Source organism: Mus pahari, chromosome 14 (assembly GCF_900095145.1).
Source record: "Mus pahari chromosome 14, PAHARI_EIJ_v1.1, whole genome shotgun sequence".
In the NCBI taxonomy this organism is placed as follows: Eukaryota; Metazoa; Chordata; class Mammalia; order Rodentia; family Muridae; genus Mus; species Mus pahari.
Window position 1 is genome coordinate 68,075,624 of NC_034603.1, and position 22,976 is coordinate 68,098,599.

Sequence of the window (22,976 nt, forward strand, 5' to 3'; positions counted from 1 at the left end):
GATGGTTGTGAGCCACCATGTGGTTGCTGGGATTTGAACTCTGGACCTTTGGAAGAGCAGTCGGGTGCTCTTACCCACTGAGCCATCTCACCAGCCCAACATCTCTCATCTTGATGCAGACAGCAGTGTCTCTCAACAATCTACAAGTAAGGAACTACAATTAAGAAACGGCTGCTTCCAGGGCAGGCAAGATGGCTCAGTGGGTAAAGACACTTGCTGCTGAGCCTGAGGACCTGAGTTCCATCCCCACACTCACAGGTGAAAGTAGAGAACTGACTGCCACAAACTGCTTGCACGCACACGCACAGACACACACATATGCACGCACGCACGCACGCATGCAGACACACTCATACACACATGCTCACACACATTCAAGCACTGATGTTTGGGGGATACACAATATACATATGGAAACCAGAGGGCAGTATGGACTCTCCAGCGGCACTTTTACAAAGTTCTCTAGGGTCCTCATTTCAACAGGTGCTAACTCTCTCAGAGCAAACCACCCAAGCAGGAACTCTCAGGCAGGAAGAGAATAATCCTGCTCACAATATTGTCAAAAGGAGATAGATTCACAAGGGATGGTCAACACTGCTTATCTGACCGCCTAGCTTCCCCGCCGTCAAACACCAATAGAAAAGGTCTTGTAACTGGAAAAGCCGTATCTGCTACACACCAACACTCTCAATTCATCCTCACACACTTCTGCCCATCATGGTGTGAAACTAGAACTACAGCTTTTGTCTGGCTGGGGAGAAAAAGCAACTGCCACACCAGTACAAACAATGGCCCCCTGGAAAAACCACTCTGTTCCTACTGATGAGAATACCTGGACCGCCGTCTACATAACTTCCACATCACTCAACACTGGAGAATGAGGAGGAAGCATTGGTGTAGGAAGAAACAATGAATCCTCAACAGCACTCTGTGACAGGTGACAGGGCACCCACACAGCAGCCCCCCACTGTTCTCCAGGCTTCTAAAGTCCTAGAGCAAGAAAGGAAAAGGCAGGAGTCCAGTACTCAAGGTTTTAAAAACTAGCTTCAACAACTAAGCCAAGCTCTGATTGGCTGGAATGTACAATAAGGCTAGGCTTCAGGCCAATCAGAATTCCTGTTGTTGGCAAGTTACTAAGCACTAGAGCAACTGCCACTCACCTGGCCCAGTATTTCCCTAAAATTGCTCATTTTACTCAACGCCAGCCAATAAACTGAATCTAAATTACATTCAGGAAAAGAGACCTCCTATATCCTACCTTTGTTCTACTAATGACTATTTAACAATCTTCTATATGTTACTATAAGGATTAAAACAATCCTGATTGGGCTAGAGATGGCTCAGCGGTTAAGAGCACTGACTGCTCTTCCAAAGGTCCTGAGTTCAATTCCCAGCAACCACATGGTGGCTCACAACCATCTATATCAGTCATCCGATGCCACTCACAACCATCTATATCGGTCATCCGATGCTGTCTTCTGCTGTGTCTGAAGACACCAACAGTATAACCACATATATGAAATAAATAAATCTTTAAAAATATAATAATTTACTATATTCAGGATTCTATATTCATAAATTTATCCCCCCTTCCTTAGACATAATTCATTTCTTCCATCTTTCTTGTGAGCCACACTTAAAGCATACCTACTTGATGTTTTTCTCATTAATTTGACTTCAAAGTCAAAAATAAATTCCCATTCAGCTTTCAGACTTAATGAAATGCCTAGCTGTTTGTCCAAGAACTCAATGCGAAGGTGAACAAATCCCTAATGTTAATCAGGTTGAAAGGGGAGGGGTATTCCTATGAACTCTGATTAAGTAAGGTTATGAAGTTCAAAAAGGCTTAAAAAGCAATAGCAAACCAATAACTACTGCAAAGGCTGGGACGTGGACTCAGCACTGTAGGCAGAAATAAAAGACAGAGTCCTGCCGGGCGGTGGTGGTGCACGCCTTTAATCCCAGTACTTGGGAGGCAGAGGCAGGCGGNTTTCTGAGTTCAAGGCCAGCCTGGTCTACAAGGTGAGTTCCAGGTCAGCCAGGGCTACACAGAGAAACCCTGTCTCGAAAAAACAAAACAAAACAAAACAAAACAACAACAACAAAAAAGACAGAGTCCTACTCCACAAAGGAATCAAGACAGCTAAATAACAAGAGCCTAGCAGGAAGGTCTCTTCCAACGCCAGCACTCTGGAGGCAGAGGCAGGCAGATCTCTTGTTAGTTGGAAGCCAGCCTGCTCTATACAGCAAGTTTTAAGCTAGCCAGGGCTACCTAACAAGGCCTTGATAAGAAAAGAAAAGAAAAGAAAAGAAAAGAAAAGAAAAGAAAAGAAAAGAAAAGAAAAGAAAAGAAAAGCCGGGCGTGGTGGCACACGCCTTTAATCCCAGCACTTGGGAGGCAGAGGCAGGCGGATTTCTGAGTTCGAGGCCAGCCTGGTCTACAGAGTGAATTCCAGGACAGCCAGGGCTACACAGAGAAACCCTGTCTCGAAAAACCAAAATAAAAGAAAAGAGAAGAAAAAGAAAAAAGAAAAGAGAAAAAAAGAGGAAAGGAGAAAGGAAAGGACAGGACAAACAAGAGAAAAAAAAGAGGAGAGGAGAGGAAAAGAGAGAAGAGAGAGGAGTGGATAATGCAGCTTGCACCCAAGTCTGACAATCTGACTTTGATACCTGGAACCCCTATGATGAAAGGAGAGAACCGAACCTGTGCGCGTGTGTGCGCTCAGGGGCTGGAGAGATGGTTCAGTGGTTAAGAGCACTGGCTCCTACAAAGAAGGACCCAGGTTCAATTCTGCACACCCCCTCCCCCCTTTTTTTCTTTAGAAAGAATTATTGATTTATGGTCTGTAGGTAAGTACACTGTAGCTGTCCTCAAACACTCCAAAGAGAGAGTCAGATCTCATTACAGATGGTTGTGAGTCACCATGTGGTTGCTAGGATTTGAATTCAGGACCTTCGGAAGAGCAGTGAGTGCTCTTAACCACTGAGCCGGCCATCTCTCCAGACCTCTTTTGGATTTCTATGTCCAGTTACTCCAGACTCAGAATAACAGACACGCTTCCTCTCTAGTGATCTGCTTGAAATCCATCAATACGTCATAATAAAAGCTCTATCTACAGAGACCAATAACCAGAGACCTTTAACTCAAGACAGGCAAGCATTGGAGATTAGAAAAAGTGTCCAGCAGCTTCCCAGGAACATCAAAAGCATCAAGTTAGATCAACTGTTGAAATGCCTGAACCTTAACTCCTTATACAAAGTAGCAAACAAAGAAAAACAATTTTGGGACCAGAAAAATGGCCAAGCAGGTGCACAAAGATGCTCACCACCAAGCCTGCCGACTTTAGTTCAGCCTCTGGAACTCAAATGGTAGAGAATCAATTCCCAAAAGTTGTCCCCTGGCCTCCAAAGTTGTCCAACATACAGATACAGATACAGATACACACACACACACACACACACACACACACACACACACACACACACACACACACATTTTGGACTACTCGGCTTAGACTACCTGGAATGAAGCCGAAGTGGCTTCCATATTCAACTCTAACGAGGAGCATACAGTGAAATAAGGAACAGATGGAGTCTCAGTGGGACCTGAGAGTGCGTGCGTGCGTGCATGGTGTGTTCACGTGAGCATGCACGTGTGGGTGGACTGCTCTACACCTTTTCAAACATCTTTTACTCTGCTTTTGTGGCTGCTGTGGGACTTGTGACAAACTAACACATGCAAACACCTAAGGTCTCTTTCTAGACACATTGAAACTAAAGACATAAGATGCAGCCACAGAAAAGGTTGCAGTCATGAGGTCCAATGTCTCAAGGTTCCTCTCATCTTACCCCTCTGTGGGACTGTGACAATTTAGTAGCAGTAAGATCTATTAGATCCCAAGATATAAGGAAGGAAGGATCCCTGCTGGGTCTCAAAAAACATTCCAAGGGACTCACAGGCTGATGAGTCCCTCAGTGAACTGGCAGAAGGATCTAACAATGCCAGACAATAAAGGGGTGCTTCGGGTGATGTCCTTCCCCATCACCTGCTATGGCTGCACAGTATTCTAGTTCCGTACTCTATCTTCGACAATGGGAAAACGACACACTTTTCATACCAATAGATCCTGATGCTCACTCTTCTAAGGAGATCTGACACTGTAGAGGTCTAAGTGATTTAAGTTATTTTCTTCCTATTTTATATACAGAACTGGCCTATAATGAACATATAAAACCAAATAATTAGGGGCTGGAGAGATGGCTTAGTGGTTAAGAGCACCGATTGCTCTTCCAAAGGTCCTGAGTTCAAATCCCAGCAACCACATGGTGGCTCACAACCATCTGTAACAAGATCTGACGCCCTCTTCTGGAGTGTCTGAAGANAACCACATGGTGGCTCACAACCATCTGTAACAAGATCTGACGCCCTCTTCTGGAGTGTCTGAAGACAGCTACAGTGTACTTACATATAATAAATAAATACATATTTAAAATAAAAAAAAAAAAACCAAATAATTAGCTTTAGTATGTCTAACATATAAACTCTATAAATATATATTACATGTCTGTTAAGAATGCATTTTTCACCTTTATTTACAGTTATACTGACTTGGCGGTAGATAACTGCTTGTTTGTTTGTTTATTTGTGCCTTGATGTTTTGCTTGCACATATGTCTATGAAAGGGTGCTAGATCCTCTGGAACTAGAGTTACAAACAGTTGTGAGCTGCCATGTGGGTGCTGGGAACTGAACCTAGGTCCTCTGGAAAAGTTGTCAATGCTCTTAACCACTGATCCACCTCTCCAGTCCCAATAACTATTTTATAATCAATAACATATTAAGTTCCACAACAACAACAGTTAACCAAACACCATGCTTTACATGTGGTTGCACTATAACACTGTTTTACTGTTTTATGTTCTCTCTCTCTCTCTCTCTCTCTCTCTCTCTCACACACACACACACACACACACACACACACACACACACACAACCAATTAACTCTTCTGTCTGTCTGTTTCTCTCTCACACAGATGTAACCCTGTCTAGCCTAAAACTGTGGATATCTGGCTGCCCTTGACCTTGTCTGCTTGCCTCTGCCTCCAAGTGCTAGATTATGGTGAGCACCACCACGTCTAGCTTCTTCTTACTATAAAACCCAGACTGATGAATTCCAGCTCTTTCTGCCTTTGACTCCCAAGTACAGGGATTACAGATGTGTGCTACCATACTCAGCATAAATATATCTCTCCATAAACATTTATCACCATTTATGACAAAACACCCTCTAAAGCTAATCTGTTTGGTTTTTTTAAGGAGGAGTTGCTTTAGAGAGGGGACACAGAAGTTAGCCTAGCGTAACAGTGCACACCTTTGGTCCCGGCCCTTGGGTGACAGGGGCAGATGAATGGATCTCTAAGAGTTCAAGGCTGGTTGGTCTACACAGAGAGACCTGTTTAAAGTCCAAATCAGAGACACTCCCTACAGGAGATTTACACTGAGTAGGATAGATTCCTCAAATGACATATGGCCAAAGTCTCCATTTATAGCAGTAAGAAGCACTAAAATCTTTCCAAATATAAATAAAATAAAATTTAAGCTGTTCGTGTTAGCGAGGGCTTCCTTTCTCATTTTGCAATACTTTAAGTTATATAGGTTCTTAACTCTAGACACTGTAATGACGTGGAAACAGGAGGAGGAGGAGGCAAGGCTAAACTGATAGCTCAAGGGATCAACTACACTTTGTCTAGCCTCTCAGCTTTCAAGTCAGGTACTACCCATACACCTGTTAACTACAATATTCCCTGTAGCTCTCCAAGTACCCGCTTATGTGTTTTAACTTGGACAGTAAACCCCTCAGAATCCTGATTTCTAGACCTCCTGAACTGAATCTGATCGCCACCACAAATTATTCAGCCTGAAGACATACCCTACAGGCTTGGTATGAACAAGAAACACAAGGGAAGGAGAGGAAAGGCACTGTAGTCCACCCTGAGAAAAGGATCAAATTAATCTGCAACTGATAAAGGAATCAGTTCACCTTTGGTATCAGAACAAGTCCCGCCCGCTCCCAAGCGTACTCTAACCCCCCGCCCCCCGCTTCGAAAACCTGTTCTTGAGCTGGTGTCGGAATTCACCGAGTGTTCTAGAAAAACCACTCACTCAGCACCACCTCCCTAGGCTAGGCTAGACTGGCAATCTCGAGCCACTGCAGCTGCCCAGCAGTGCCAACTGCATCTCAACAGCTGTCCTTCTTGAGCTTAAGAATGCTCTTGGGAGGAATGGCGAAGAAGCGTCTGACCCCGTACTGCAAGAGACAAGCTCCTCATTCGCCCTCCGGTTTATCCATTCTTAACTTCTACGGCCATCGGGGTGCAGGGATCGGGGGGGGGGGGAACGACCAGGTCCATACAGTGAGCATCCAATTCTCTCAACCTCACACTAAAGACCATTAAGGGTCATTAATGAGGAAAAGGAAGTGAGGAGAATGCAGGCTTCGGAGACGACCAGTCAGGACAGACAACAATGCACACAAGTTAACCGGAGCGGGCGGAGGTCGGGGCTCGGCTAAGGAAGTCGTCATTGACGCCGCGACGCCTCCCCCACTCTGCAGCCGACCTCCGGGGTTCCTACCCTTCCCCCCGCCCCCGCCCGGGCACCCGGCCTCCACGATGAAGCCCACCTTCCTCCCCACGGCCGAACAAGACTATGCCTCAAGCTCCCTGCTAGGTGAAAGCAAAAGGGGACAACAGACCCCCTAAGCGTGCCCCTTCAGGGGGGAGATCTCTGTCGACTCCAGCTCAGATGGGGGTTGGGGGGGGTGTCTGCAGGAGAGCCATCGTCTCTGCATCCCGGGGCTGCCTCGCTGGCGGGTCGACCTGCCCCCGAGCCACGAGCTGCAGGCTCGCCTCCTCCAGGACTCTACCACCCGGTTGATTACCTCTTGGCGTCTTCGTCCTCCAGCAGTTCAGGCTCGGTCGCCGCCATTACCACATCGCACTCCGCGGTAGCCGCCATCTTACCGCCGGGACCAGAGAGCCGGGTGGGAGGCAGGCGGTGCAGAGCACTTCCGGTCGGAGCATCGAGCCGCTCGGCGGCGCCGCGCCCAGAGGGACTCCCTCGAGCCCGTCTACCAACGAGAGGCTCCGCTTGGGGCCAGAGCGGCCTCCCATCCCTGGAGGTCCACGGTGGTCTCCGCGCTGGGGCGGGGGCCCAGGGACGGTTCCTGTGCGTAGGGGGCGCCACTTTACCCGTGGGTAGGAGGAGGGTACAGAAGGAGGTTGCCTCTCTAGGCCTAAGCTTGCTTCAGTAGCCCTACAGCCCGGTTGCCATAACAACTAGCAATCCTAGAGAGTCTCCGGTAAGGCTTGGGAGTCCCGGGTGGGTGGAGACCGGGTCCCAAAGACACTTGAGGAAGAAAAACCCCCCAAGACTACCTTCCCGACTTTGCAGTGTGTCCACAGCTTCCTCCCTGGAAAGGCATGAAGAGCTACTTTGAGCCCAGTCCCCAGCTTTCATCAGTTCCTGGAAGCCCTGCCCAACCAAGCGAGGGGAACGCAGGGCGTCTTCACCCTGCGCCTTTCATCCTCCACGGATCTCTAAGCACCAGCTGGTTCATCACCCCAATGACGCGGACCCTTTTATGAGGCTGCTTTCATGTCAGCCGCTTGGGAGTGCCATCTCATCGTTAAGCCCAGAAAGGATGACATGGCGCGCCAGCCCTTGCCCCGGAGTTTATAAGGCAGCTCATGGGGTGAGGTCCCCTTTCCTTAGTGTCCCCTGTACTCCTACTTCTCATAAACTCTACCCAGCACGCTTGTCTGGCCAGATGTTGTCTGGATTGGGAAGACAGCTTAATTATCTTTGTAGTACCACTACCACACACAACAGTGTTTAGTTGTATTAAATTGAGGCCCTCTGGGGTTAAATGTGGGGAGGAGATGACCTTGAAATGGTAATTTAAAGCCAAAAGGAACGAAAATAAGACTATGGAATTTAAACAGGATCTGTGCCCCTTCCCTTAAGGAAAGCTGTGTGTTAAAAGTCCCTAGCCTTATTTGTTTTTTTTTGTTTTTTGTTTGTTTTTTCGAGAGGGGATTTCTCTGTGTAGTCCTGGCTGTCCTGGAACTCACTCTGTAGACCAGGCTGGCCTCGAACTCAGAAATCCGCCTGCCTCTGCCTCTCGAGTGCTGGGATTAAAGGCGTGCGCCACCACGCCCGGCTTATTTGTTTTTGTTTTTGTTTTCGAGACAGGGTTTCTCTGTGCAGTCTTGAATGTCCTGGAACTCACTCTGTAGACCAGGCTGGCCTCGAACTCAGAAATCCGCCTGCCTCTGCCTCTCGAGTGCTGGGATTAAAGGCGTGCGCCACCACGCCCGGCTTATTTGTTTTTGTTTTTGTTTTCGAGACAGGGTTTCTCTGTGCAGTCTTGAATGTCCTGGAACTCACTCTGTAGACCAGGCTGGCCTAGAACTCAGAAATCCACCTGCCTCTGCCTCCCAAGTGCTGGGATTACCCCTAGCCTTATTTGTAGGTCCTTATTATTACTGATAGCGTGGAAACGACCAGGGCCACTGGATAGAGAATGATAGCTGTACCTCAGTGAATTGAAATGCTGTGACCCTTTAATACGGCTCCTCGTGTCATGGTGATTCCCAGCCATAAAATTATTTTTTGTTGCTGCTTTGCACCTATAAATTTTCTACTCTTATGAATCGTAATGTAAATATTTTTGGAGATAGAGGTTTGTCAAAAAGGTCATGACCCACAGGTTGAGAACCACTGCCTTCATTAATAAATGGGTTGAATTTGTTTTCACCCATTTCTCAACAACAGAAAAAAAAAAAAAAGCAAAATTTCCTTCCTTCCTGAATTCCTTATGTTGGACTTCTTCTGTCTGTTCAACATGAAACATGGGGTAAATCACACAGTCCTCAGAATTGGCTTGAAACCTTGTCACCAATGCTTTTTGTCCCCACACCACACATCCCCAAGTCTTTTCATCCCAAACTCTTTGATATTAAAAGCAAATAAATAAACTTAGAGGCTGAAAATCCGTCTCCTAACCGATCCTCAGTTTCTTCTTTGTCAAGCCTTGGCTCTTCCAAGAGAACGTCCTTTCTTGCAAAGGTGGATGGAGTATGTCATCTCCCTGTAATAAACTTAACCAATGGCCTATGTGTGGTCCCTGGCCTCCCACATATCTTCATTATTTGACTAGTCTCTGCAATCAATACCGAGCCCCTAGGGATTCCTGGCTCCAGAACTGTCATGAACCTTGTATTTCCTCTGTGTAATAGCCATCCCTGCTTGTCAACCTGACCGCATCTGGAATGAACTACAATCCAGAAATGCAGGGCACACCTGTGATCCAGGTCTTGAGGTTGGAACACAGGTTTCTAACCTGGGTCTTGACATGGAGATCTTGAGGAATAGTGGCCAGGAAAAGCTTAAGCCCAGGTAAGGTAGGACATGCCTTTAATCCCAGGAGACTGAGGCAAGCAGATCTCAGTGTAAGGTCAGCCTGGGACAGAGCCAGTTCCAGATCCAGACACGGCGGCACACACCTTTAATCTGGAACACACCTTCTGCTAGAGGCTTTCATAAGGATGTAGGAAGAGGGGCGATTCACTCTTCTTTGCCTGCTCGTACTTACTTGCCAGCACATCTGTTGGAACCTACCACTTCAGGATTTAAGCTTAGAAAAGCAGCTGAAACAATGAGCCTCGTGTTACTGAGAACTACTAGATTCTTGAACTCATTCACAGCTGCCTATTGATGGGTTAAAATACAGACTGTAAAATCATTACAATAAATCACCTTAATTTATAGAGACATTCCAAAAGTTCTGTGACTCTAGAGAAACCGGACTGATACAAGAAATGTCATGGTTCTTGTTGTATTTCCTCTGCTTCAGAAATTTCTGTGCTATTCAGCCCTTCAAACCTGAACATAGATACGCCCCTCTCCTCCCTTCTCTTTGGTATTTATCACTCCTAAGTTAAATGCCCCTCTGCCAGGCCCATAGCACCCCACTTCAATAACAGCGTTCATCATGGTTTGTCTGATTATTCTACACAGTGAATTTATGATCAATCACTCTAACTTGTAGCTTTTCCTTTGTATATGGCCCTACTTAAGGCACAAACAAAACAAAGTAGGTGCTGAAGTGTTTGGTTTCTTTGTTTGTTTTTAAGACAGGGTCTCTGTTTAGACTATGCTTTCAGAAAATCTCCTACTTCATACCCCAAGTGCTGGGATTCAAATGTGAACCTCCATTCCAAGTTCAAAAAAAAAAAAAAAAAAAAACAAAAAAACAAAAAACTGCACGTTTAGTTGAGTGTGGTGGCATGAGCCTTTAATCTCAGCGCTCGGGAGGCAGAGGCAGGTGGGTCTCTGTGAGTTCAAAGCCATCATGGTCTACAGAGTGATTTCAAGGCCAGCCAAAACTACACAGAGAAACCCTGTCTTGAAAATCAAAAGGAAAAAAAAAAAATCGAGGTTCAAAGAGCTTTTGCCTAGTATGTGCACGACCCTGCGTTCCATTCATAGCATAGCACCGCCAAGAAAAGAAAAAGAAAACTCGTCGAATAGATGACAGACTTAACGAAGCGTTACTGTCTTTTAGAGAGAACATTTTAGTATCAGAGCCTGGAACCTCAGTTTTATACACAAGTTCTGGTGGGCATTTCCCCGCCGGCCTCTGGGAGGCGCTGTGCGATCCGCGCTCACTTTACGCCGCCGGAAGTTGTCTTGAAGGCTGGCCGTTGCGGGGCGGGACCTCTGGGCAAGTCCTTCCACCCAGAGGGAGAGAGGGCCGTCCTTACCGTCGAGCTGCCCCTCCCATGGTCCGGCCCACCCCGGGGGGCGCCTCAGCGGGAGTGCTGCGGGGACCCGGGAGGTATGGAGCTGCGAGGCAGGGCTCAGCGGGGCCTCTGTCTCCGATTCACTTTGGTTGGCCTGTCTCTGCCTCTGAGATTCTGAGGGGTGCCCTTCAGGGGGACTCTGTGGCGGCGGCCTCTCGAGTGTCGCTTACTAAAAGGCTCACACCACGGGGTGGAGATCAGCGACAGGGAACTCCGGGAGAGGTTTCTGCTTGGGACCCCTTTGAGGCTGACCTCTGGATCTCTGCTTTCTGGGGGGGGGGAGGAGGAAAGGGAGATGACTGGCACTCCCGGGTGCCTGTGCTGGAAGTTTCGTTTTAGAAGGACCTCTCTCTGCAGCCTCAGAGAGTTTATAAATCTGAGCTTTCTCTGTGCCTGTCAGTCCAAGGGATGTAAAAGCCATCTTTCGGAAGCACGTTCCTCTTTATTCCGTTTCTTGTCAGCTCCTTATTTTACCGGTGGATTCAACTGGGAATGGTTTAATGGAATTTATTGCCATCCAAATTATTCATTCAAGAAAGCAAGTTATGTCGGGCAGTGGTAGCGCACACCTTTAATCCCAGCACTTGGGAGGCAGAGGCAGAGGCAGGCGGATTTCTGAGTTCGAGGCAAGCCTGGTCTACAGAGTGAGTTCCAGGACAGCCAGGGCTACACAGAGAAACCCCGCTCCCCCCCCCAAAAAAAAAAAAAAAGAAAGGAAGGAACAAAGGTTTTTCTCTGTATTTGCACACTCTCCCTGAGGAGAAGATGTCACGAAGAATCTAAAATTCCTGCTTCTTTCTTCACGGAAGTCCTGGTTAAAGGGAGAAAACAGCCTGGGGTGCATATATGCCTCAACTATTTCAGCAGCTGGAAGCCAGCTTGGGGTACACGAGACCCTATCTCAAAACAAACTCCCCCCCCCCAAAAAAAAAATCAAAAAGGAGTATTTGTGGAACTTCCTTCAGTAATTGGTGCCGTATACAACTTGTGCACGGGAAGAAACCCGGCCAGCTGTTTTTGTCACCCCACTCTCTAGGCCCCTCCCTTTATGGTGCCATCAACCCCACCCCGGCTGTGTGCCAAATCCTGGCCACTCCTGGGATAAGGAGGTTAATTACAGCTCACTGCTCAGTAGTTCAGTAAACACATCGGGCGTGGTGCTAACTCCCGGATGCTCCCTAGCCTGCTGTTTGGATTCTGTCTTCCCTCACCACATGGCTTCTGTCCTTTAAGGTTGAAGCATGGGGAAGAGCTGCAAGGTGGTCGTGTGCGGCCAGGCATCTGTGGGCAAAACTTCGATTCTCGAGCAGCTTCTGTACGGGAACCATGTTGTGGGTGAGTGTTGCCGGGCCCCCGCAGACCGGTGGAAGACCTTGAGTGAAGCCGTAGGATCTGGTCACATCTTGAATCCAAAAGCTAAAAAGGGCACCAGCTGCTTTCACAGCCTCCCAATTAGGGCTGGAGGCAGGGCTGACTGTCAGAGCACTGATCTAACATGTACTAGGCCTTGAGTTTGAACCCCAGCAACGGAGGGGGAAGATAAAACACTGCCCCCCCCCCCAAGTTCTATGACACTGTACAAATCTAGAAGGAAGAAACCCAAAGCCAAGATAGGAAGAAGCACATTCCCACCCCACAGCACTTGGCCAGAGGTGGATGTAGGGTGTCTGCTTCTATTACTGCCCACCTGGTTTGTTACCGTGCTCCGTGCTCGGCTTGTTAGGCTGTCGACCTCGCTCCCATCGCTCTTGACTCATTTTAACCCAGGTTCTGAGATGATCGAGACCCAGGAGGACATCTATGTAGGCTCCATCGAGACAGACCGAGGGGTGCGGGAGCAGGTGCGTTTCTATGATACGCGGGGTCTCCGGGATGGGGCCGAGCTGCCCAAGCACTGCTTCTCCTGCACCGACGGCTACGTCCTGGTCTACAGCACGGACAGCCGAGAGTCGTTCCAGCGCGTCGAGCTGCTCAAGAAGGAGATCGACAAGTCCAAGGACAAGAAGGAGGTACATGGCCTGAACTTCTGCTGGGAGCCCAGTGGTAGGAGAGCGTGGGTCCTTGGTATGCTTTTGGGTGTGGACTGGCTGGTGTTGTGTGTCAACTTGACACAGCTGGAGTTATCACAGAGAAAGGAGCTTCAGTTGGGGGAAATGCCTCCATGAGATCCAGCTGTGGGGCATTTTCTCAATTAGTGATCAAGGGTGGGAGGTTCCCTTGTGGGTGGTGCCATCCCTGAGCTGGTAGTCTTGGGTTCTATAAGAGAGCAGGCTAAGCAAGCCAGTAAGGAACATCCCTCCGTGGCCTCTGCTTCAGTTCCTGCTTGAGTTCCAGTCTTGACTGACTTTGGTGATGAACAGCAACATGGAATTGTAAGCTGAATCAACCCTTTCCTCCCCAACTTGCTTCTTGGTCATGATGTTTTGTGCAGGAATAGAAACCCTGACTAACACACGAGATTCTCAGGTGTGCTCATTTGCCAAGAGGTAGTTTAGGGGCTAGAAGGCCGGGAAGATCATTGGAGAAGGTCTTCAACCTACACAAGAGGTAGCCGGCCACATGATAGGATAGTTCAGTTGCTGAGTCTTCTCCTTGGTTTAATAGGTCCCCTCCTAGCACATGAAACTCGGCCTAGTTTTCCTTCTCTGTGGCTCTGTGCTCTTGCTCCAGAGTCCCCTGGGAACTGCATCCTCCCCAGCTGTTGGCCAGAAACAGCTGATGGCTACTCCTGCTCCCGAGCTACTGCATGCCGCCAGCCTCTGTTCTCGTCTGTTCTCTCCAGGTCACCATCGTGGTCCTTGGCAACAAGTGTGACCTGCAGGAGCAGCGTCGTGTAGACCCTGACGTGGCCCAGCACTGGGCTAAGTCCGAGAAGGTGAAGCTATGGGAGGTGTCGGTGGCTGAGCGCCGATCCCTCCTAGAGCCCTTCATCTACCTGGCCAGCAAGATGACTCAGCCGCAGAGCAAGTCCGCCTTCCCCCTCAGCCGCAAGAGCAAGGGCAGCGGTTCCTTGGATGGCTGAAGAGCTGTGCTTCTTGCTTCACCATTCCAAGCCGATTCCGGGCTGGGTGGAGAGCACAGGGTGCAGAAGCAAGCTGTTCTTCCCAGTCAGTAGGGGAGCCACCCTCTGGCCCATGCCACCTCTGTCCTCTCTTAACTCCAAGAAGTGCAAGTGAACCCTCCCTTGACCTTCCATAATAGTCCCCACCCCACCCCCGGCTGATCCTATTTTCTCCACTGTCACCCGGACACTTATGGGTTAGTGTCCCTTCCATCTGCCTGGCGCAGCGAGCAGGGCCGTCATGCCAAAGTGCCCAGTCCAGGATCTGCCTCCTATCAGGGATCCCAACTCTCTCAATTTCCTGCCAGTAACATACACACAGTACCAGCCTCGAAAAAAGACGAGGTACTGTAAGCGTACATTTGTGCGTGCTGGCTTAGGGTTGGTTCCTCATCCTTCACCCTGATCTTTCCCCTGGCCTGTCCAAGGCCTGGGAAAGTCAGGCTCCTGGGAGTGGCATTTCCTGTTTGACCTCTACCCATCTCCCAGTTGTTTCGCTTCCTCTTCCTGTTCCAGGAGCAGAGAGGTCTTACTGGCTGAGGTAGAGTGTGTGATGACGGGGCTGCCGCTTGCCCTGTGACTTAGCAAGGCTCTTCTCCTCTGAACATCAGTCTTCTCATCTGTGAGATGACAGAAGCTTGGATGTCACCTAGAGCCACGGGAGCGCTGTGACTTTTCTAAAGCTGGTGGCTTGGGCCTCCTATGTGTCTCTGCCCCTGCTCCACCCTCTTCAAGGTGCTACACCTACCGGCCCTGGAGGCTGGACAGCCTCTCTTAACCACCAGGGGGCAGGGGTGCACTTTGCTCAGTGCTGCGAGTGGCAGTCTGTGGACCTGCCCACAGGGTCGTGTCCATCCCTTCTGCTTGTTTTGGCTAGTGGCTGGACTTACATTTATACTCTCTCTGTATTTATGCGCCTGCTGCTCTGGTGAAGGTGGGATAAGCCGCGCCTCCAGCCCTTCTTTCTTACCTCAGATGCCTGAACAGAACCAGGCAAACCAGTAGCAGCTTCCCATGAGCTGACAGGCCTTCCATCAGAGGCTTGTGCTGTCAAGTGAGCTTATAACCCACAACCTGCGGTGCCCACTCCGTGCTTCTGACATGCACACCTCACACGGGTTAAACACTATGGCCAAGCCACCTCCAATACCTCTCCTTCTCCCGGAACAGGCAAGAGGAGGCTGGTGCCCAGGCCTGGGCAAGGAGAGTCAGGGCACCTACAGGCTCAGGCTTGAAGTTCATTTATTGATGTGTTGGACACAATAAAACCACAACTGCTGTTATCAAAAAGTTTCCCGTCCCCTACCCCTTTTCTTGTCCCATTGGAAATATCTTTCAAAAAAAAAAAAAAAAAAAAAAGAAAGAAAGAAAAGGGACATAGGTGGATCCTGGCAAAATCCCATGTCGAATGGGGGAATGGCACTGGCTTTGGTGACATGAAAGTTGATCTTGAGGGTTTACTGGACCGTGTACCAGCCCGAAATGCCACACTTGGGATGGCCAGACCCCAGTGTGGAGTGGAGAGTCCCTAGGCACAGGGAGACCCAGAGCCCCCTTAGAGTTGGGGGTTCAAGAGAAACCACTGAAAGGCTAAGATAAGAAGAACAGCTGTGGTAAGACAGGTCACTTCTGTTAAAGCCGGACCAGGCAGGGTGGTGCATATCTTTAGTTCCATTCCTTAAGAGGCAGAGGCAGGTGAATTTCTTGAGTTTGCCAGCCTGTGTACATAGTTCCAAACCAGTCAGGATGACACTCTTACCTTCAAGCCCCACCCCCACAGAGCAGGGGGAGCTTCCTCTCAACTCTGCTTCACTTTCACAGTACATTTTTGAAGAACTTTGGGGGCTTCTTATACCTTTGCCATACCCTGTAGTCAACTTGTGGTTGTTTTGGTGTTTGAGACAGCGTCTAGCTATATGGCCCAAACTGACTTTGAACTCGTAATCCAGGTCCTAGGATTACAGGAATGCACCACCATACCTGGCTACCCCATGGTAAATATGCCTGATAGGTCCCAAGCCCACTTCAGTTTGAGATCCTTGTCTCTTGTGATTGTCCAGATGGCTCTAGAACATGGCAGGAGAGGCTGGCTCTTGGGAGCTAAAATGCTGTCAGCTCTGTGTACGTCTCTAGTTGGGGTCTGGGTATGAGAGCACCATGAGACTGGGGCTGTGGTTTTTGCATAGATCTTTGGGATTTGTTAAATCATAGATGTAGGGCAGCCTAGGGCTGGCCCAGGAAAGGAGGGTAATGGTGGTCCTCAGAGCCAAGGGACTGGAAGACCCCAGTCTGCGTGAAGAGCAGCTACCCAGGTTGGGTGGGAACCCGGAAACTGCAAAAGGCAGTCTCTCTGGGATGTGGAGACAAGTGTCTGGCTGGAAGAGATAGGATGTGGCCATTCCGAGTCCGCTAATAGGGAGCAAAAAGGATGGGTCCTGCAGCAGGGCGGACAGCTCCTGCTGGAGAACGAAACAGAGCTGGGCCCAGGACGGGAGCTGGGAAGAGGGTAGCAGCTGCTGTTGCGGCAGGCCGGAGGGTCAGGGGCCCTGGCAGGGCACAGATGGCAGCAGCTGTGGTGGGCAGCGGACCAGGCAGGAAGCGGGCTGCCAGCGTCTTGGTGAGTTGCTTCTGCAAGGCCAATTTAGACTACAATAAAAACAGAAATGGACGGGGTCTCTGATACCAGAGAAGCCCGCCCCCTCCCTGGGACACATCCAGGAGCTTTTTAGCCTCAGGGACAGTGCCTTTTAGAGTTCTAAGTCTAACCTCCTCCCTCCCGCCCCCAAACAGCCATGCCAGGGGGGCTTGCTGTGCCAGCTGTCTTCCTGCCCAGCAGATGGACAGCCTCAGGACAGGCCGCACTCTGAGGGGTAGGAAGAGATGGTCTCTAGGATAAGCACACCCACCCCTGGCTTTTGCCCTTCATATTATGACCTTAGGCCCAGCCCACCCGCAGGAAATTCCTCTGGGTATGGCCCACCCCCACCCCCTAACCCTGTCCCTGCTCAGGCAGCTGCAGGGCCAGCAGCCTCCCTCCTGCCGCATCCCAAGCCTTTCAGCTGGCCCTTCTTCCTCCTCTCCCCCATATAGACCGTGGTCCCCCTAGAGACAGGTACCTTGAGAACACTCATGGCCAGTGCCGTGTGCTTCTGCAGCTTGCTATGCTGGCTGGAGGACTTGGGGGGCTTCCCAGCCAGCCGGTCTTTGTGCCTCCGGCTGCTCATGTGCTGACAGACAGACAGACAGACAAACTGGGAATGAGACAAGGAAGCACACAGTACCCAAACTATTCTATTGCCAGACTATCTCAGACTTCCTCTTACCCATAGTTCGCACGTTCAGCACACACACAGCATGGGGCAGTCATGGGCAGCCGAGCCACGTCTATCCCTCATTGGGCATCAGGGCTTCCTCCCTGATACCCATCCTATCCTGACCTCCCTTCTCCTACCTGCTTGAGCTGGGTCTCTGAATTGACATGGAGCTGACAGAGGGCACAATGGAAAGGAGGGCTGGATCCCTGCCGGCCCCCACGATTTCCTATCACTCTCTTGGTCTTGTGTCCAGTCCCTCCTCGGGACACAGGACGGCCACGGCCCCTTCGGGGAGCCCCTTGATGACCTTCCACCATCCATCTGTGCTTAGCTCCTAGAAGGAAAGAAGACAGTCTCTCAGTATGGAAGCATCAAACCAAGTTAGCTCGGCTGCTCCTCCGCACACACATGAACTCGTCCCAGACACCCAGGCTTCTAGCTGTCTGTGGCTTCCTGTGGACATACCTTAGGGAAGATAGCCTTTTAAAATAGCTGGGAAAAAGTCCCTTCCTTTTGATCCAAGGAGTATGGAGGAGGGTACTCCAGTCCCTTAGTGACCTTCTCTTCCCAATGCCCCTCCCTTGGGACGAAGAGGAGGACCCAGAAATGTCTTTGTAGTAACAGTGGGTAGGTTCCTTAGTCACCTGGCCATGAAGGACATGGTGCCCAGGAAGCACTGACCTGTGTTGTGAGCCTGAAGCTGAGAGGCAGAGTTCACTGTCACTTTACAGGTAGGGCAGTAGAGGCGTCCCTTCTCGCCCCTGCCGTCCCCACTCACTCCACCTCCCACAGCCTCTTCTGCTGGCTCAGGCCCTGGTGCTTCCCTGCTGGGATCCGGGGAGCAGGGTGGGCAGGAAGAGGAGGAAGAGGAAGCAGCAGCATCAGAAAGTTCCGAGTGGGCGGGGTCTCCGGCTGATGGGTCCGGGGTCTGCAGTAGCTGAAGTGAAGGGCCGAGAGGAGGGGATGCGGGATCTGCAAGGACATGGGACATACGGGGAGGTTTGGACCTCTGAGGTGCAGCACCGGCGTGGTGATAGAATGGGAGGCTTCCTGGTAAAGGACAGGTAGCTCCAAATTCTGGGTTCACCCCGCCACCAACTCACTCGGCAAACTCGGGACGCAGTTTCCCTGTATGCAAATCATAAAATCGGACAGCATAGGTCACACTTTCAGTCTAACGTTCTAGCTCCTCAGTATTGGAAGTCACCAGAAAGATGTGCTAGAATGTTTTAGTAGCATAACAGCATCAAACTGGAAATTGGTGAGATCCATCATACAGGTGAATGGTGGTCTATCTTTGAGGCAGAGAACACAGCACAGGAAGGGAAAATGGCCACATGTAAACTCAGACATGATGGGTGTTAGTGGAGGTTTTAGGGGGAGTGTTGTTTTTTGTCAGGGTCTAATGTAGCTCAGGCTGGCCATGAACTCACTATATAGCTGAGGATACCCTTGAACTTCTAGTCTTCCTGCCTCCACCTCCCAAATGCTGTGATCATGGGTCTGTGCCACTATTCCCAGTTTCGTGGTGGTATGATTTCCCAAGTGGTCTGCAAGTACTGTACCCTCTGAGCTAGACCCCCAAGCCCCTGTCCTTTGTTTTCTGAGTCAGAAAACAAAGGGTCTTATAGAACCTAGGCTAGCCTTAAATTTGACGTGTAGTCCAGACTGACCTGGAGCTCTGAGTTCTCCTTCCTCAGTCTATAAGGAGTGTGGGGGACAGTGGTACCCATTAGCTGAGACTCAGGAGCTTCTCCCTCTGGTCCCCTGGGGGGGGGCGGGGAAGCCCAAACCCAAACCTACCCACATCTGAATGCAGACCTCTGACCTCTAGATTGTGGAGAAAATACACTTCTATTGTTTCAGCCACCTACTTTGTAGCCATGTGTTCTGCCAGGCTTAGGGAACCAACCCAGGGAGTGGTTGAATCCTAGCTCAGGCTACGTGTGCTGGCAGCACGGTGCCTGATCCAGAGTCAGCCTGAGGAAGGATCAGTATAGGTGTCTGCCAATGTCTGTATGTAAGGGATCATCTTCTTAGCAAGAAATATGGTGAAAAGCTAGAGAGATGGCTCAGCTGTTAAGAGCATGTACTGTTCTCGCAGCAGATGGGGTGCAATCCCATAACCACTGCTACTCCAGCTCCAGGGGACCTCATGACCTCTTCTGGCCTCTATGTCCCATGAGCACCAACACATTCACACACACACACACACACACACACACACACACACACACACCAAAAAAATCCCAAGTTTTTTTTTCTTTTTTTTTTTTTTTAAGGCCAGGTAGTAGTGGCGCACGCCTTTAATCCCAGCACTGTCATGAGGCAGAGGCAGGTGGATGGATCTCTATAAGTTCGAGGCCAGCCCAGTCTACAGAGCAAGTTCCAGGACAGCTGAGACTACACAGAGAAACCCTGTCTTGAAAAACCAAACAAAAGAAAAAGGAAAGAAAGATGGTTGAAGAGCCAGAGTCACTCAAGCCGCTGTCAGAAGCCAGCCTCGTTGTGTGAACTTGAACTCAAGACTGACCTTTGCTCTGAGGGGTTCCGGGGCTTCCACTGGCTGGAGGTGAGGCTGAAGACACCACCGTGCCATTTGCGGTCGGGTTTCGAGGCCTCTGCTTGCTCTTGGCAGCTTCCACAGCCTTGAGTTTTCTGGCGTGTCTGTGGCCCTTGTAATGAGCTTCAGCCTGGTTCTGGAAGACGGAGGGGAAGGGGGGTCACCTTCCCGTGGGTCACATGCCTCATCTAGGAGGGAGGCTGAGCAGGGGGAATAGGCCAGAGGAATATGGGGTCAAAGGGACACAAAGCTCGGCCACAAAGGGGTGATGTCAGTGTCACCACCATCGCTACATGTATACAGCCCTGAGGTTCACAACAGAGCTTGTTCTCACACAGGGCTCCCTTGCAGGCAGCCTGCCTTCAGAATCAAACGTGGCCATTTATATAAGCCCTGCATCTTTAGGCAAGTTACAGCACCACACTCAAAGGCAGTGTGTGTGTGTGTGTGTGTGTGTGTGTGTGTGTGTGTGTGTTAAACCTAGAGTTGCACACAAAGCCCAAAACCTTGTGACTACTGGGCAAACATTCTCCACTAAGCCACATCTCTCCAACCTTATTTGTCTCTGTGTTCCCAGATCCTGAAGTGTTGAACCCAGGGACATTCACCAAGTGACACCCTTGGGTGTCTGCCTATATGTACAGAATATTCTGGAAATGGACTACTTACTCTGCGGCCCAGGCTAGCTTTAAACTCATGATCCTCCTGCCTCAGCCTCCCGAGTAACAGGACCACAGGCGTGCCCCACCGTGCCCCGCTTGAAGCTCTGTGATGGTTCAGGTTAAATGGGATAGGAGTTGTAAGGGTGCAGTTTATATAGCAGGGTCTCCTGAATGTTCCGGAGTCTGCCCATGGAAAGCACAGAAGTCCTCAGTGTTTGAGTTTAGGAACGTCAAAAACATCCCACTGCTCATTAATTTAAAAATAATTTTTGGGGGCTGGTGAGATGGCTCAGCGGTTAAGAGCACCGACTGCTCTTCCAAAGGTCCTGAGTTCAAATCCCAGCAACCACATGGTGGCTCACAACCATCCATAACAAAATCTGACCCCCTCTTCTGACAGCTACAGTGTACTTACATATAATAAATAAATAAATATTTTTTAAAAAAAAAAAAAATAATTTTTGAGCATTTGCTGTTGGCCTGGCCATTCTGCCAGGGCCTAGGAATGGAGACATGTCCCTTCCAGCAAATCTCTTTTTTTGACATTTTGTAGAATGATGTGACCTAAACATCTGGAGAGAATGCCACAGCTGGGTGTCAGCATCCTCTTTACTTCAGTCAGGAGTCTCTGCTTCTCACCTATCCCCCCAAAGTGGGAAAGACAAGCCTCCACAGCCCTTCCTTTGGCTCTTTGGCTACACTGTGGTTCAGATACCTCACCCAAACCCCACAATGAGATTCCCTGCCTGCTCTCCCGGGATAGGCTGAAGTAGGAGTGTGCAGACGTCAGGGTCAGTCAGGGCTGGGTTCAAAGCCTAGAAATGTTATTCACCAGCTGTGCTCCCTGGCAAATTATTTATCCTCTATGAGACTGTGTTCTCCTCAGAAAGGTGAAGATGGTAGTTGTGCCTCTGTACCTCTCACAGATGCATCATGGGAGCCCATTAAGGTGATGAAGTGTAGTGGCGCACACCTTTAATCTCAGCACCAGGAAGGCAGAGGCAGGCGGATTTCTGTGAGTTCGAGGCCAGCCTAGTTTACAGAGTGAGTTCCAGCTGGAGTTACATAGACCCTGTCTCAACAACTATAACAAAATTCAATCAAGCTGGACATGGCAGGGCATGCCTTTAATCCCAGCACTTGGGAGAGAGGCAGGCAGTTCTCTGTGAGTTTGAGGATGGCGTTATCTCTATAGCAAATTCCTGCCCCCCCTCAAAAGATGCTGGGGTGAATACATTCTGTAAACATCTTAAGTCAAGACCGGGAGTTCATATCATGGGCCTCTGGGACATCCAGAAGATGGGTGTGACGCAGAGGGGAGGGGAATGGAATTCTAGTGGGCTACATGGAGGCAGGAAGAAGTATGAGAAGAGGCAGGAGGCAGGAGAGGATGGTGGTCAGAGCAACCCTCCCTTTGCTACCAGTTCCCATGACAGCAGCCCCGAAGGAGACCGTGCTCCCTCTGAGCCCCAATCCCATGATCCCCTCTCACCGCTGAGTTGAACCGCAGATGACAGATGTTACAGGAGATGAACAGCTTCTTCTTCAGAGGGGAGGGAACCCCAAATGTGTGGCTGATGACAGCTTTCTGGACTGGGTCCATCTGTGAGAAGGGGGGAGTGATAAGGCTTAGTTCCTCCTGTATGCTCAGGGAAGGTGCAGTTCAAAATACAGTCAGCTGCCCAGAAACCCCGTCTCATGCTATAACTCTGACAAGGGTATAGCCTTTTCCTGGCAGACTTGATCTGTCGGGTGCCAAGAGGAAAACCAGGGTGTACTTAGGGCCATGGCCTGACACAGAATCACTTTGGTGTCTCCTGCTGTCCTTCTGGTCTTAGTTTGGGGGTTTTATTTTCTATTGGGACCAAAGGTTGAGCACAGACCACAACAAGGAAGGGACAGAAGACTGTTTTGGTGGAGGAATTCCTGTCTCCTGACCCAGCTTTTGTACTTGGACCTGCTGGTAGGGGCAAGAAGCCCTACCTCACCACCTCTGCCACTGTCCCAAAGTCTGATGACTGCTAAGCAGAACGAAACCTGCTCAGGGAGGCCAGGAAGGCAGGCGGCCAAGCAGGACAACGCAGGAGGGCTGAGGTTCCCCGAGTGGCAGGATGGTCCCTTTTGCAATATGGACTTGAATGTTTTCTTTCTCTTCTTAATATGTTTTGTTCATTTTTAGCTCTCTTGTTTATTTATCTATCTATTTTGAGACAAAGCCTCCCCTAGGTCAGGCCTTAGAAGCCCTGTCTTCCTGCCTCAGCTTCCAAGTGTTGGGATTATAGGCACGCAACACACTGCAGTCGTCTGTCTGTCTGTCTGTCTTTTCTTTTGAGATAAAGACACTATGTATGTAGCTGAGGGTGACTATAAACTCTCCTTCTAGATCTACCTCCCAAGCACTGGGATTAAAGGCATGTGCTATCATATCTGATTTATACAGTGCTGGAAATCAAACCCCAGGCTCTGAGCATGCTAGGCAAACTCTCTTCCAACTTTACTATATCTCAAGCC

General features: G+C 49.7%; 3 protein-coding genes across 3 annotated transcripts in view; 1 reads left to right on the top strand and 2 right to left on the bottom strand.

Annotated features, from left to right (window-relative positions):
* Dnajc7 (DnaJ heat shock protein family (Hsp40) member C7) overlaps positions 1-7,580 on the bottom strand; it is a 37,641-nt gene extending 30,061 nt beyond the window's left edge. The window contains exon 1 of the mRNA XM_021211508.2: positions 6,941-7,580. Within this exon, the coding sequence (XP_021067167.1) occupies positions 6,941-7,017 (77 nt within the window). The 5' untranslated portion in view covers positions 7,018-7,580. The remainder of the gene's footprint in view (positions 1-6,940) is intronic.
* A 3,227-nt stretch (positions 7,581-10,807) lies between these two features.
* On the top strand, positions 10,808-15,209 carry Nkiras2 (NFKB inhibitor interacting Ras like 2). Its single transcript, XM_021211510.2, has 4 exons — positions 10,808-10,900; positions 12,099-12,200; positions 12,633-12,874; positions 13,648-15,209. Exons 2-4 carry the CDS (start codon positions 12,107-12,109, stop codon positions 13,885-13,887), a joined length of 576 nt encoding a protein of 191 aa, XP_021067169.1. The 5' UTR covers positions 10,808-10,900; positions 12,099-12,106; the 3' UTR covers positions 13,888-15,209.
* Positions 15,210-15,787: 578 nt separating this feature from the next.
* The window catches only part of Znf385c (zinc finger protein 385C), a 57,599-nt gene continuing 50,410 nt past the window's right edge, over positions 15,788-22,976 (bottom strand). Inside the window, exons 7-12 of the mRNA XM_029546141.1 lie at positions 21,958-22,068; positions 19,774-19,939; positions 17,922-18,212; positions 17,378-17,574; positions 17,043-17,153; positions 15,788-16,572 (exon numbers count right to left, since the gene is read on the bottom strand). Of these exons, the coding sequence (XP_029402001.1) occupies positions 16,336-16,572; positions 17,043-17,153; positions 17,378-17,574; positions 17,922-18,212; positions 19,774-19,939; positions 21,958-22,068 (1,113 nt within the window). The 3' untranslated portion in view covers positions 15,788-16,335. The remainder of the gene's footprint in view (positions 16,573-17,042; positions 17,154-17,377; positions 17,575-17,921; positions 18,213-19,773; positions 19,940-21,957; positions 22,069-22,976) is intronic.

Excerpts from the sequence above, each read along its gene's own strand:
- Nkiras2 (XM_021211510.2), top strand. The coding sequence starts at position 12,107 with ATGGGGAAGAGCTGCAAGGTGGTCGTGTGCGGCCAGGCATCTGTGGGC. Across the intron at positions 12,201-12,632 it reads GTACGGGAACCATGTTGTGG|GTTCTGAGATGATCGAGACC; the intron begins GTGAGTGTTGCC and ends ATTTTAACCCAG. Across the intron at positions 12,875-13,647 it reads AGTCCAAGGACAAGAAGGAG|GTCACCATCGTGGTCCTTGG; the intron begins GTACATGGCCTG and ends TGTTCTCTCCAG.